The sequence below is a fragment of the Mesoplodon bidens genome (genome assembly GCF_964165515.1).
Source record: "Mesoplodon bidens genome assembly, chromosome: 15".
Classification (NCBI taxonomy): domain Eukaryota; kingdom Metazoa; phylum Chordata; class Mammalia; order Artiodactyla; family Ziphiidae; genus Mesoplodon; species Mesoplodon bidens.
Window position 1 is genome coordinate 13644547 of NC_138171.1, and position 15305 is coordinate 13659851.

Here is a 15305-nt window from a genome sequence, read left to right on the forward strand (position 1 = left end):
AGGGCACGATTTGGGGTTGTTTGTTTCTTAATTTCTTCTGTTTTGTTCAATGGTATCCTCAGTTTCTAGAACCATGCCTGGTACATAAGAATGCTCTTCTAATATTTATTGACTGACTCACTGAATGAATATGTAACATCTTGATAAATCATAGTTTTATAATAAAAAACAGTAATCGGGGGCTTCCCTGGTGGCGCAGTGGTTGAGAGTCCACCTGCCGATGCAGGGGACGTGGGTTCGTGCCCCGGTCCGGGAAGATCCCACATGCCGCGGAGTGGCTGGGCCCGTGAGCCATGGCCGCTGAGCCTGCGCGTCCGGAGCCTGTGCTCCGCAACGGGAGAGGCCACGAGAGTGAGAGGCCCGCGTACCGCAAAAAAAAAAACAAAAAAAAAAAACAGTAATCAGGGACTTCCCTGGTGACGCAGTGGCTAAGAATCTGCCTGCCAATGCAGGAGACACGGGTTCGAGCCCTCGTCTGGGAAGATCCCACGTGCTGTGGAGCAACTAAGCCCATGATGAGCCACAACTACTGAAGCCTGCGCACCTAGAGCCCGTGCTCCGCAGCAAGAGAAGCCACCGCAATGAGAAGCCTGCGCACCGCAACAAAGAGTAGCCCCGGCTCGCCGCAACTAGAGAAAGCCCGTGTGCAGCAGTGAAGACCCAATGCGGCCAAAAAACAAAAAACAGTAATCATCATTTGGCAGCAGTTTCCCTGCATTTTCCAACTAAATCCTTTCCAGCAACTTGGTCAGGTAGGCATATCATTATCTCCATTTTACAGATGGGAACACTGAGGCTGGCAGGTGGAACTAGCTGGATTTAAGCCCAGGATGTCCATTGTCCATTCCAGAGCTCATGCTCAGCCTTCATGCCTGACTGCCTCCCAGGATAAAAATTTTCCCTCCAACCGCATACGTCTGGAAACACTGATCTTGATGATGTCTGTGGTTCCCTCCTGGATTCCCAAGCCTGTGCTTCAAGAAAGGCAAAGAGCTCAGGCTCTGGGAATGGCCGTCCCTCCAGCCCACGGCCAGATGAATCCTGGAAGGATGGAGCGACCTCAGTGCGGACTCTCTCTTCTGTCTGCACTTCTGGCAGAAAGCACTTTGGAGGGTAGTCTGAGCCCATCGAGAAGCAGGATCTCTCGGATAACGAGGTCCGTTTCTCCTTCCTGCCTCTGGCCGTTGAGCTGTCCACTGGCTGTTTCCTTTTTCTCTCAAGGGTTTCCCTGCCTCTCCCCACCCCATCGGATGGGAAATGCTCCAATCTGCAGGGACTGGGTGGCTGCCCTGCCAAGATGCAGGATGAGGTATAGTAGCCAAAAGTCAGGTTGGAGACGGACCACCTGGGTTTGAGTCTCAGCTCTGCCACCCGCCAGCTGGGGGATGTTGGGCCGAAGGGGACTTCACCTCTCTGTGCCTTCGTTTCTCCAACTGTAAAATGGGGACAGAAATAGTATCTGCCTCATCGGGTTGTTGGGGTATGTCATCACCTTCTAACCCAGTGGTTCTCAAAGTGTGCCCCAGGAACCCTGGACCCCAGACCATTTGCACGATAATACCAAGACATCATTTGCCTTTTAACTCTCATTTTCTTCATGGTGTTTCTAATGGGTATAGAGCATACCCACAACCATCTAAAAAGGGTATGAAAAGACTCCCCCACTTTCTGTGTGCATTTCTACGTGAGGTTGGATTTTTCACAAAACACAACCTGAACAACGAATCACGACAGATCGAATTCAGAAGTAGATATGAGAATCCAACTGTCTCCTGTTAAACCAGATACTTAAAGATATTTGCTAAACTATAAAACAGTCCAGTTCTTCTCACTAATGTTATTTTGTTGGGGGAAAATATATTTATTTATCCTTTTGAAATACATATATTAATACTAACAAGTAGGTTTATTATTACTTTTTTTTTTTTTTTTTTTTTTTCGGTACGCGGGCCTCTCACTGTTGTGGCCTCTCCCGTTGCGGAGCACAGGCTCCGGACGCGCAGGCTCAGCGGCCATGGCTCACGGGCCCAGCCGCTCCGTGGCATGTGGGATCCTCCTGGACTGGGGCACGAACCCGCGTCCCCTGCATTGGCAGGCGGACTCTCAACCACTGCGCCACCAGGGAAGCCCTATTATTACTATTTTTAAATGAACTCATATGTTTTAAATTTCTCAGTGTTCATGTCTAATATGGTAACTATCGCTAGACATAATCAACTCCTTCACGTCCTCAATAACAGTTAAGAGTGTGAAGGGACCCTGATACTGAAACACTTGAGAGTGATTGCTGTTGGCGAACACTGGCCTGGGGCCCTTCTTCAGCTGTGCAGGCACCCCACCCCCACCCCCAGGGAAGCCCTGCCCCATGTGGATGGAAGGGATCCCGACTCAGCCCACCAGACGCCACAAAATCAAATAGAAAGACGACAATTTAACAATTCCACCTGCTCTTCTGTTCTAAGACGGTGCACCCTGGGTGCTGGGCGACAGGAATCTGCGAGTCCCTCAGTTGGACAGGATTCCCACAGGCCTCCCATCACCTGGGCATTCATTGGTTCCATCATTTCATCATTTATCCCACAGATATCTGTTGAGGTCTTCGTGCTTGCTGGGCTCTGTCCTAGATGTAGAGATACAGTGGGAACAAGGCAGGCAGAAACCCCTGCCCTCATGGAGCAGGTGTTTCAATTGGGCAGGCAGGTGGGAAAAGCCACAAGACAGATTTGTCAGGTGGTGCTAAGTATTGTGGAGAAGCAAAGTCAGGAGAAGAGGGAGAACCAGGGGTGGGGAGAGGCCATTGTAATCAGATGCTTAGGGATGGAACCCAATAAGGTAACATTTGAGCAAATGCCTGGGAAAGGTGAGGAAGTGGTCCATGCAGGTGTCTGGGGAAGATGCTTCCTTCAGCGGGAACAGCAGGGGCAAAGGCCCTGAGGCAGAAATGAGCCTCAAGGGCTGGGAGGACAGAGGGAGGCCACTGCGGCGGGAACAGAATGGGCTAAAGGCAAAGCGGGGAGGCGAGGTCCAGGACGGAGCAGGAGACAGATCACGTGGGATCTTGGGGGACACGACGAGGACCCTGGATCTCAGTTCAAGTGCGACACATACCCGTTGAAGGGTTTGCATTTGGGCTTGATCTGTGACTTAACAGAATCCTTCTGGTGACTATGGAGGTTGGATGGAAGGCTGGAGCTTAGAGGTTGGGGCAGGGAAGCATCAGGACCAGGGTGGAGGCCCCAGCAAGGTCCAGGCGAGAGAAGGTGGGGGCTTGGACCACGCCGGTCCCAATGAGGTGTAGGAGGTGCTCAGTCCTGAGTCTGTTCTGAACATGGAACTACTGTGATGTATCATCAATATATATATATCAATGAGGGGGAGAGGGCAACTGAAGACCCCTTTGGGGTGTGTGGCCTGAGCAGCTGGCATTTACCAGAATGTGGGGAGAGAAGCAACTTTAGGGGAACCAATCAAAAGTCCAGTTTGAAATGCCTGTTGGGCATCAAATGAATTGATCTGAAGGAAAAGATTAAGTTTTGTGAACCGTCCAAACGATACATAAAAATGGCCAAATATTATCATCTCACTGGGAGATGGATAAACACATGAAATAATCTGGAACTGGAAAGCTTGTCTGTCTTGTTCACCATTTCAGCCCAAAGACATAGAACAGTACCTGGTATATAGTAGATGTTCAATAAACATTTAATTAAAAAATGGCAGAACGTGTGAAAGAGGCACAGGCCAACTGGAATTTGGAAGAGGTCATAGAGGGTGAAGACCCCTTTGTGTTTTCCCAAACTCCTTGCCTGTGAAACGGGGTGGGTTATCCTGGGAAAGATGGACTTTTCCAGCGTTCTACTTCATTTTTCACTGACCTTTCCGAATCGCTTTGGCAAACATTGTTTATTGTCTTTGGCTTGACTCCGCGCTCTGGCCCATCTCTGCTAATAGATGTGTGTCATGCTCAGCCGGTTTCTTTGTGCAGTGTAAACATCCTTCCCTGAGCTCATTACTGGAGTCTCCAAGGGGCCTTGTCATTTTCCAAGATGCTGTAGAATCTGGTTTCTAACAACCATTTTCATTTCTCCAGAGACCTGAGTTCTCATCACACACACGCCCACCCCCGCCCCCGTAAAGGAAAGCAGGCTATATTTTGGGAACTCACAGTTCCTTTCTTTGGAGTTCTTACTCTTTGACAGACATGATCTCATTTGCTGTGGCCCCCATTTTACAGATGAAGTCACTGAGGCTCAGAGAGGAACACTCATCTGCCCAAGGAGGCAGGGCTCAAACCCTGGCCCTCCAGATTCTGGAACCCAAGTTCCTCAAAGCCACACCGCACCCCTGTCTCCATCACCAGAGACCCACGTAACTTTTGAAACTGTATACCCAGCATGGAGTTTCTTGACCTCGGCACCACTGATGCTTTGAAGTCAGTTCATTCCTTGCTGTGGGGCTGTCCTGTGCACTGGAGGATGTTTAGCAGCATCCCTGGCCTCTACCCACTAGATGCCAGTAGCACCCCCCTCCCCAGTTGTGACAAACAGAAAAGACTCCAGACATCGCCAGTGTCCACTGGGGGATGCAGATCGCCCCAGTTGGTCTGATACGTGTTCCCTGTGCTTTGCACACAGGCTTCGGACTGACATCTCCACCACCTCCATGTAGCCTTTTTCCAACGTGTAGCATTCGCTCCTGCAGATATTGTGATAGAAATCCCTTCTAGTAAAACATTTGGCCACCGCTTCTCCAGCCCTCCTGCCCTCCCAAGGGAGGGTGTGAGGCTTAAGACACTGGACAGGGGCAGTCTTGCACTGCCCTACCTGTGTGCCTCCCCGAAGTGCATCGACCCAGGCACCCTGTCAGCAGCTATCACTGTGTGCCCACTCTTAGCCAGGTACTGGGCTAGGGCTACAGCACCCAGAAAAGGCCTCTGCCTTGTGGACCCAACATCCTTGGGGAAATGATAAACAAGAAAACAAACACACCTACAGGATAATTTCAGAGAGTGCTGAGTGCTATGGAGAAGATAAATAGCCTGGTGAGAGGGCTGAGTGGCCTTAGGCAAGATGATCAGAGACACCTCCTCAGAAGAGGTGACATCTAATCTGAGACGTCACAGTGAGAAGGAGCCAGTCCATGTGAGAAGGGAGAAGGCAAGTGTCCGAGGCCGAGGGAAGAGCAGGTGCAAATGCCCTGAGGTGGCAGTGAGTTTGGAACGTTTTAAGGAACAAGAGGCTGGGAATGGCCAGAACAGTGAGCAGAGGGGTGAGTGATGGGAGATGCGGGCAAAGGTAGCAGGACAGGCGGGGGAGTCACTGAAGGGGAATGACAAGAAGGGTGTTGGGTTCAGAAGGGTCCTTCTGGCCATTTGGGGGCGGGGTCTGGGTTATAGGGGCAAAAGGGGAGGCACCAAGTCCAGGTGGAGGCCATTTCCTCTGTACACAAAGAAATGAGGATGGAGGAGCAAAAGACATTTCTCTTTGGGGACTCCATCATCCTGATGGCCTTGCCTCTTTCATTTGGATTCCCAAACACTGGATCTGAGGATTCCAATTGCAGCTTTTGAGCAGCTGTCTCATAGGGGGGTGTTACAGAAATCCAACCCTTTCTTCCACTTTTGAGTCTCCTAGCTCAAGATTCAAAGTCCCAGGGCAGAGTCTGATTGACCAAGTTCACACATATACCTGCCCCTTGGGTGGGGAAGGACACCTTGGGACCTTTGTATTTAAGAGGAACCAGGGGTGTAGTGGCTATGGCTTTTCAGGGGTCACCTGAAAGAGAGAGAGAGGGAGTGTGTGTGCGTGCATGCACACGTGTGTATTCGTGCATGTGTGTATATATTGGTATATTGGCTCCAAATTATGGGGGAAACTACCCAATCAAAATGAGTAAATAGTTAATGAAATGTTTACATTTGGATATAAATAGTGAAATGTAGCATGATCAACCAGTCCATTCCAGAATATTTTGACTCAGTTATTTATCGATTCTCTCTAATGTAGGACGTGGGTGAAGGTGGTGTGGGATGAATGTGTGCTCAGAGACGCCAGTGTCCTTGAAGCAGCCCTGCTGACAGTTCCATCCAGATGTCCCACAGTGGGGGAGGGGAGGGTCCCAAAGGTGGAGGTGCTGTCGGTCCCGCTCACCGCCACTTGCTAGGTACTTGGGATGTGCCAGGTACAGTGTTCTGTTCCGTACGCACGTTGGGTCCTCCACTCCCCGTGACAGCAGGCAGTGGCGTACTATCATCCTTGTCCACTGAGGCACAGAGGGGTGAAGTCACTTGCCTGGGGTGAGTGTTAGGTAGCAGAGCAGACGGTTTGGTACGCCGGGCCGCTCTCCTGTACCACCTCCCATGTGATACAGTCACCACCCAGACTAAGGGGAATCACTGCCTGGAGGTGCAAAACAATAGCGCCCCCCAACCCCGGCCCGATCTGACCCGCTCTCCAGCACAGAGGGTGACCTGGGACACCTGTTTTACTCCAGCTGCAGAAACCCTCCGTCTCCCCCGTATCCAAAGTGATGCCTCCGTCTGCCCCCCTGTGCCAGGTTTACTGCCAGCTAACATCAGTCTCTGGTCGCCGCAAGACACAGTTTTTACAGACCACAAATGCAATCATTACGAGGCAATTTCAGTTAGAATCAGGGCTAGGAGAGATAACAGAAGGGCCTGGTTCTCCCATCAGACTCTGAATGGTTCCCCAGCAGCACTTAAACTCAGACAAATGAAGAAAGCAGCAGTCAGGAGGGGAAGCAGGCGCTCAGCTTTCCAACAAGAGCTGCCTGCCCGGGCCTGCAGGACCAGGAGAGAGCGATAGGGCGGAACTTGGGGGATGAGAATCCCCTCTGTGTGGGGAGGGGGAGAGGCTGGATTCTGACATCTGTCTCTGAAGGGCTTCCATTAGACATGGTATTAATGGAGCAAGAAGTTGGCCAAAAAGGGGGATACATTGGTGCTAATGAAACTATAACACTTAGTGGGCACTTGTCATGTGCCATTTCTAAGCAGTATGCATATGTTAGTTCTCACGACCACCCCAGGAGGTAGATACTGTTGTTATCCCCATTTTATAAATGGAGAAACTGAGGCATGGAGAGATGAAACAACTTACTCAAGGTCACACAGCTTTCGGTGTTGCAAAATATCTCCAAGAGTCCCTTTAACATCCTTTCCCCTAGGATATCTTCCTCCTTGTCATCACAACCACTTTTCCTCATTTACATCAACGATTAAGTTCACCTTTGGCTAAGTTCGTTCAGCCACTTGTCTAGAGTTTCCCAAACAGTGAGTGTCAACATTCCCACGGTCAGCTCCACCTCCTCTGTGACTCCATTGACATTCAACTCAAGTTTCCATTTCAGCGCTCAAACTTTTCATTTCTTTGCTGCATTTTCGCCTCTGGTGGCCAGCTGTCTCCTTTTGATCATTCACGTTTGTAAAATGTCTTGTAGGTGTATCACTGGGAGACAGGGAGGCAACACAACTACTTGCGTTGCTGTCTGCACGTGAACTGAATAACAGGTGGGCAGTGACCAGTCACTGATGGACCTTGCAAGAGGAGATGTGGCTGATCGTGATGGGCATCTGTTATTGACACAGTGATTTGCGGACAGAGGAACTAGTAGTGAAATTTGTACTTCATGCAATTACAGTTAGTATGCTGCCATAGCCAAATTTGAACCATGCTGTGGGAGACTGGTATTATTTAACCAACGTGTAGAAACTGACATTTGTGCATATCAGGACCGTGCACGGGCGAGGGCAGCCTGTAACTGGCGGCTCCTGTTCTGTAGTCATGGCCATCCCCCTTGTGTCACTCCTTTGCACTCTGGAGCCCACACCACCCTGGCCCAGTTCAGAGTCTACTTCTGCTGCACTGGCATCACCATTCCAGGTCACCACAGCCGTGTTTCAGATCCCAGGGGGATCCTTCACCCCATGCAGGGAATTTTGCTCTGCATCCAGGGTGAGAAAACTTTTCCTGCAAAGAGCCAGATAGTAAATATTTGGGACTTGCAGCCACATGGTCTCTATTGCAGCTACCCAACTCTGCCATTGCAGTGTGCAAGCAGCCATAAAGGCACGTAAACAAGTGGGTGTGGCTGTGTTCCAGTGAAACTATTTACAAAAACAGGTGGCGGGCCAGATCTGGTTTGCCAAAACCCTGCTCTACACTGAGCATCTCACTGTCTTCTCCTTGGGTCTTTTAACTGCTGGTGAAGGACCTCAACCCAAAGTGAATTAAGCAAACAAAACAACAACATAAGTGGAGTGGTGGGATTTATTGGTTTACCTAACTGAGGGTTTTTCACCCTTGGCACTACTGACATCTTGGGCCAGATCATTCTTTTTCCTGGGGAGCCATCCTGTGCATTATAGGATGCTTACCAGCATCCCTTGCTTCTACCCACTTGATGCTGGTTGTGACAACTAAAAATGTCCCCATTGTCCAATGTCCCCTAAAACTGGGAAACACTGTAACTGAAAATACTAGCATTAAAGGTGGCTTCAGGTAAGAGTGGACACAGGGACTCAAACCAATATATTTCTCTCTCTTTCCACCTCTCTCTTTCTCCATGTCTCCATCACTCACCTCTGCTGCTTTCTTCCATGTTGCTTCACCTTCAAACAGACTCCCCCCTTCTTGGTGGCAAGATGGCTGCCAGCAGTTTCAAGCTTATATCCCACCAGCTTCAAGCCCCGTGAAAGAAAAACTTCTTCCCAGTAGCTCCCTAAAATCCCAGGGCTGACTCTCATTGGCCCAGCTTCGGTCACATGCCTATTCCTGAACCAATGGCAGTAGCCAGAGGAATGTAGAGCTCTGATTGGTCAGGCTGAGATTATGCATGCAGCCCTGGAGTCAGGAGTTAAGAGCAGCCATGCATACTTACATAAGGAAGCGGTGGTACCCAAAGAATCATAGTCAGGACCAGGCAGGCAAAACAAAAGTCCCTGTTGCCAGGAGTAAATTTCTACCCAGTGCCGGGCACACAGGAGCCAGTAAGTGCTCTGTCCCTTCAGCTGATGCCAGCCCTGCCTCCTAGGGGCAGCCATCAGCCAGCACCTTGTCAGTGGTCTTTCCTGGCCTGGCATTTAATTCCTCTTAATCTGCCTGCCAAGTTGTTACACCCCCGCAGCAGCCCCCAGTTTGCTCTTCCTTTATACCATCCCAGCAGCGAAGGCTCAGCGACTCCAGGCTCCAACCATGACATGGGCTGTATTTTTAATCTTGATTTTAATTCCAGCTCATTCTCCTGCCTGTATCTCCCAGGCCCAGTGCCCCAGGGGCCCATGCTAATTTGCTTCTCCCACCTCAACTGGTGCTGGAGTAACCATTTTAAAAGCTGCCTTGGTGAAATCTAATCAAATGAGAGCAAAATCTAATTTGGCACTAAAAGCCTTTGACTGAAGCCCTGTTTTCTAGGGCCTTGTGGAGGCTGAATAATAAACTCTGGAGTTTTGAGGGATTGGGGATTAGAAAGAGGAGGGAGATGTGAAAGAGAAGATTCTAGCAGAGGAAGCAGCTCCGGATGTGTTGACACCCATGGCACTGGAAAATAATAATAGGCAGGGGTGGGCTTCCAAAGTCACCCCACCTCCCACCCCCAAGAAATATCTATCCCACCAGCAGGGCCAAGAATTTAGGCCTTTAGCATTTCAAGTTGCACATTCATCAGAAAGACCTTAGCCCAGATCTTCAGGGACAAACCAGTAGGATCATGAGCTGGGGACTGGAGAGACCTGGGAGGGAACCTTGTTCCCCCAGTGGGGGATTCAGTGTGCCTCCTTCTCTGGGCTTTCGTTCACTCTTCTGCAAACCAAGAGAGTGAAGTTCTGTGCTTCTGAAATGACTTGTGGTCCTGTCTTCCCTTCAAAATGTGTCAGAAGCTGTGTTTCCAGGAAAATGCACACGAAATGAAAAATCTGGCATGTAATATTTCAGGGGATGTGTGTCCCCCAAGCTTGTTCCTGCCTCAGAACCTTTGCACTTGCTGTTCTTTTGGCCTGGAGAAGTTTTCCTTATATTCCCATATTCCCTCTGACTCATTCTCATCATTCCTCAACCCTGACTACCCAGCCCAGTGGTACCTCCCATAGTCCATCTCTGGCCACTTCGTTGCATCATCATCCTTTATTTTCTTCATCACTGTTATCACCAACACCACCATCTTTATTTGTCACAGTCCTCCTCCCTAGAATGTGAGCCCCATGAAGTCAGAGATCCTGAGGGTCTTCTTTACTGCTGTGTTTCCAGTGACTAGAACAGCTCCTGGCATACCTTAGGTGTTTCATAAATAGTTGTTAAATGGATATATTGATCTTTACATGCCTGGGACACTGATTCTATTATTAATATTTTTCTCTCGATTGTTGTACTCTTTTTACTTCAGTTTGAAAAGAAAACGTTTACACCACCACCAATATTATTTATCATGAGAGAGTGTTGGGGAACTTTGAGGGGATGCTTATTAAGATCACCTTCTTCCTTGTTGACGTTGTGAACCAAATGAGAAATAAAATTAAGGAGTCAGCAGATGGAAGCCAAAATAGTACTTTGAGGAATCTGATAAAGTCCAAGTTTGAGGATCTGGCTTCCTTCTGAGGGCATTTGGGCTTCCTGATGCTAAACTCCAGAGTCAGACAGACTTCTCACTGAGCCAAGCCCCCTTGAACTAGCAGTGCCTGCGGGTAAATCACTCCCCACAGGAAGGCAACGGAAGGATTGGGTTACGTGTGTCCGATTTGTCCCACCAAACTCACCAGACACATATGCTAAGGGTCAGCAAACTGCAGCCCACAAGCCAGATCCGGCCCTCCATCTGCCTTTATAAATAAAGTTTTATTGAAACACAGCCACACCCATTTGTCTACGGATTGTCTATGACTGTTTCCTGCAACAGCAGAGTTGAATAGTTGCAATAGAGGCTGTCTGGCCTATGAAGCCTAAAATACTTACTCTCTGGGCCTTTACAGGAAAGGTTTGCTGCCCCTGCTGTGTCAGTCTTCCCCAAGGCAGAACAGGAGAGAAAGGAAGAGGCTAGGCGTGTTATCAGGGTAGAGCTCCCTACCTATGGAAAGAAGCATCCGAAGTGGGGAGTAAGGTTATTGAGGTTTGGTAATCTTGTTTCCTGGACTGTGCTTGGTCTCCAGAGGGCTTCTCAGCTCTCACAGTGTGGTTTTTTTTACTGATGGGAAGGAGATGCTGAGGGCCAGGTAGAGTTACTTAAATCAGGGTTTTTCTCAACTCCAGGGTATTGACATTTTGTGCCGGATGATTCTCTCTAGTGGAGGCTGTCCTGAGCTCTGTCGAATGCCTAGCATTCTCCCGGGCCTCTGCCCGCCAGATGCATCCTATTCCCCAAGTTGTGACAAACCTAAAATGTCTGCAGACACTGCCAAGTGTCTAAGGGGCAAAACTGCCCCTGGCTGAGAGCCACTGCTTTCCGGGGGCGGATGGAGCAAGTGTCTGTGCCACGTTCTAGAGAAAGAGGCTCAAGCCTTCAGCTTACCTGATGCTCTTATGCTGCCTCTTACCTCCAGCTGGCATCTCCATCCCTGATACCCCAGCACCCAGCCAGGGCATGCAGTTGCTGTTGAATTGGGCACCCATCACCTGGTTATGTTTCACTCTGTAAATATTGGATGTTACCCAGGACTCAGCCAGGGCAGCCGGTTTCCCAGCTCCCCTGCTGCCCAGGGCTCCTTTCCATTTATTTTTGCGCGGTCCTACCACGTGAAGGGAGGCTCCACCCTGGGCCTTCCCCTGAGGCTGCTGGGGGTCTTCCCTTCCTATTTTCACCTTCTCCTCATGCCCACATCCTTCTAAGATGCAGTTCATCAGCTCCTCCGTCAGGAACACTCACTTCCTGGTCCTATGTGCCAGGGGAGGATTTCATGGAAATGCTTGCCTTTGCCTAGAGCCTGGGGGATTCTGGAATCTGGCTGCTTGGGGTGTGAGGGGTCTTCCTACCCCTGGGCAGTGCCAGCCATCTGCCAGGTCTCCAGGAAAACCCCATAGAGGGCTCCGGCTCCATGGCAGCCTCTCCTGGCCCAAACCTCTCTTCTCTGGACCAACAGGTCTCAAGCAGCCCTTCATCATGCTTTCTAGAAGGTTCTAAGTGGAAGGGCCCATCTTACCTCTGCTGACATCATAGCAACCCTGGCCCACTCCTTCCTCTATGCATGTTCAGCTCCCCTGTCTGTCTCTTCTCATCTTGGGCTCTGAATTGACACCCACTAGACTTTTTGCCAGGAATGGTGCTAAGCCCTCTGCTTGCGGGATCTCTTCCAGTCCCTTTCACAGCCCCGCTCTCTTGGCAGTGGTTCTCTGAGTGTCTTGGAGCCCCAGTGTCCTCATCTGGAAGAGAGGGCTGGCCTAGCGCCTCTGTCTCTAGAAAAACTCTCAGATTTTTCCATTGCTAAAAACTGACTTTATAGGTTATAATGATTAAAAACCACACTTGCCCATGGAGGAGGAAAAAAAAGAACAAAAACGTATCACAAAGATCTTGCGTTACCTCGCCACCCACAGAAAGTTCGGGGGTGTATCCCCGGCCAGATGAATTAGGGTGATTCTTTTTTTAAGTAAGCTTTGCTGGTGGTGTGAAGCATGCCTGCAGAGACGTGCACTTTAGCCACTCTAAATGCCCAGCTCCGTGGAGTTTCACCAACTGAACCACCCGTGTTCCAGCAAGAAATGGAACAAGACCATCATCACCCGAGAAGTCCCGTACCCCCTCCATACCCCTGACCCCCACATCCAGCAATAACCACGGCTTTTCTTCTCAAAACCATAGATTTGTTTTGCCTGTTTTTGAACTTCATGTAAATGGGATCATAGTGATACTTTTATATCTGCTTTATTTCTCTTAACACTGGTTGTTGTGATGCGTTCATGTTAGTGAATGTGGCACTAGTCCTTTCCTTCTTATTTCTATGTCATATTCGGGTATACAAACATGTGGTGTATTTCTCCATTCTTGTGTGGATGGACATCTGTTTAGTTTCTAGTTATTTGCTATTGTGAGTAGTGCTGCTATGAGCCTGTCCTGCTTGTGACTTTTGGTGAACCTAGGAATGCATTTCTTCTGAGTAAATACCCAGGATGCAAATTGCTGAGTCAGAAGGTGTGACTGTGGTCAAGTTTAGCAGACGCTGCCGAACAGTTTTCCACCGTGCCTGGATCGGTCTGCACGTCCAACCGGCAGCGTATGAGAGCTCCAGATGCCCCATGCCCCCACCAACAATCGGTCTCAGTCCATTTTTTTAAATGTTAACCCTTCTAGACGCCATGTAGTAGATAGAATCCAAGGGGGTCCATAAACTTGAGTGGGAAAAAATGATGCTCTGGTTTTCACTGACCTACAACTGACACTTGACATTTGCTTCAGTTCTGAATGTAAGCCCCTAACCACGGTGCATCGGCAGAATCTATACCGTTGTCATCGTAGAAATCGCCGATGTTTCAGTATTCTGTTGCAGTTGCTGTAGGTGTCGCGAAATCGAATATTCTCACTCATCACTGCTTTGAAATGATCATTCCTTGCAAGGTCTCGCGTTTAATCTTCGTGTTTTTTAAGGACACATGACTATATGGCAAATTCTCCTAATATTTTGATAACTGTATTTCAAAATAATTGGTTTTCTCTGTAATCTTATATATTTTATTTTCTGCACGTGAAAACATTTGAGAAGGGGGTCATAGGCTGCACTTGCCTGCCAAAGGGTTCCGTGGCTCAGAGGGCAGTGCTGTCGCCAGGCTCTGGGCCTGCCATGGTGTAGAAATTGCTGTCGGCTGACGGACAGAGAAGGCTTTTGCTCTCCGTGTGCTCACGTGGCCTCCTGGTCCCTCTCCCCTCCAGCTTTCTTTGGGAAGTACCTTAATGAATACAACGGCTCCTACGTACCGCCTGGCTGGAAGGAGTGGGTCGGCCTCCTTAAAAACTCCCGCTTTTATAACTACACACTGTGTCGGAACGGAGTGAAGGAGAAACACGGCTTTGACTACTCCAAGGTGAGTCCCGCTTCCTGGCTGAGAGAGGCGGGGGGGCTCCGCCCTGGCGATCACGACCCCGGGAGCCCGACTGCCTGGGCTCAGATGGCGACACTTACTTACGTGTGTGACCTTGAGCAGCTTACTGACATCCTCTGCTTCAGTTTTCTCATTTCTCAAATGATAGTCTCTGTTTCTAAGAGTATTGTTTTATTTTTCATTTCTTTAAATTGAAGTATAGTTGATTTACGATATTGTGTTAGTTTCAGGGGTACAGCAAAGTGATTCAGTTATATTTTTCCAGATGACTTTCCATTATAGGTTATTTCAAGATATTGAATATAATTCCCTGTGCTATGCAGGAAATCCTTGCTGCTTATTTGTTTTATGTGTAGTGTTTGTTAATCCCGTGCTCCACATTTATCCCTCCCCCCATCCCCCCATCCCTTTCCCCTTTGGTAACCATAAGTTTGTTTTTCTGTGTCTGTGAGTCTGTTTCTGTTTTGTATTAGATTCATTTGTTTTATTTTTAGATTCCACATATAAGTGATATCACATATTTGTCTCTCTCTGACTGACTTCGCTAAGTGTAATGCTAGGTTTATCTCTGTTGCTGCAAATGGCAATGTAAGAGTGTTGGGCTTTTTCAACTGAGATATATTTGACGTATAACGTGTAAGTTTAACACATACAACATGCTTATTCGATACATGTGTATAGCACAGTGTGATTGCCGTTGTCATGTTAGGTAACCTTTATCACGTGGCATAATCTTTTCCTTTCTGTGGTGAGAATAATTAAGACCTAGTCTCTCTTAGCAAGTCTGATGTTTATAATACAGTACAGTTGCCTATAATGACTATGCTGTGCATTAGATCTCCAGGACTTACTTATTTACTAGTTGTAAGTTTGTCCCTTTAAACAACATCTCCTCACTTCTCCCACCCCCCGCCCCTGGTAACACCCATTCTACTTTCTGTTTTTATGAGTTCAGCTCTTTTGGATTCCATATACAAGTGATATCGCATAGTATTTGTCTTTCTCTGACTTACGTCACTTAGCATAATGTCCTCAAAGTATGTCCATGTTGATGCAAATGGCAGGATTTCCTTCTTTCTCAGGACGGAATAATGTTCCATTGTGTGTGTGTGTGTGTGTGGTGTATATATACACCACATCTTCTTTATCCATTCATCATTGAGGACACTTAGGCTGTTTGCATATCCGGGCTTCTGAGACTAATGCTGCAATAAACATGAGAGTGCAGATCTCCCTGCAAGATCCAGTTTTCATTTCCTTTGAATA

The 15305-nt window shown here is 48.6% G+C and overlaps 1 protein-coding gene across 4 annotated transcripts in view; it reads left to right on the forward strand.

Moving 5' to 3' along the window:
* SULF2 (sulfatase 2) overlaps nucleotides 1-15305 on the forward strand; it is a 142700-nt gene that overhangs the window by 77585 nt on the left and 49810 nt on the right. For all 4 annotated transcript variants that reach the window (XM_081256761.1, XM_081256760.1, XM_081256759.1 and 1 more), the window contains exon 4: nucleotides 13870-14021. In XM_081256761.1, the coding sequence (XP_081112887.1) occupies nucleotides 13870-14021 (152 nt within the window). The remainder of the gene's footprint in view (nucleotides 1-13869; nucleotides 14022-15305) is intronic.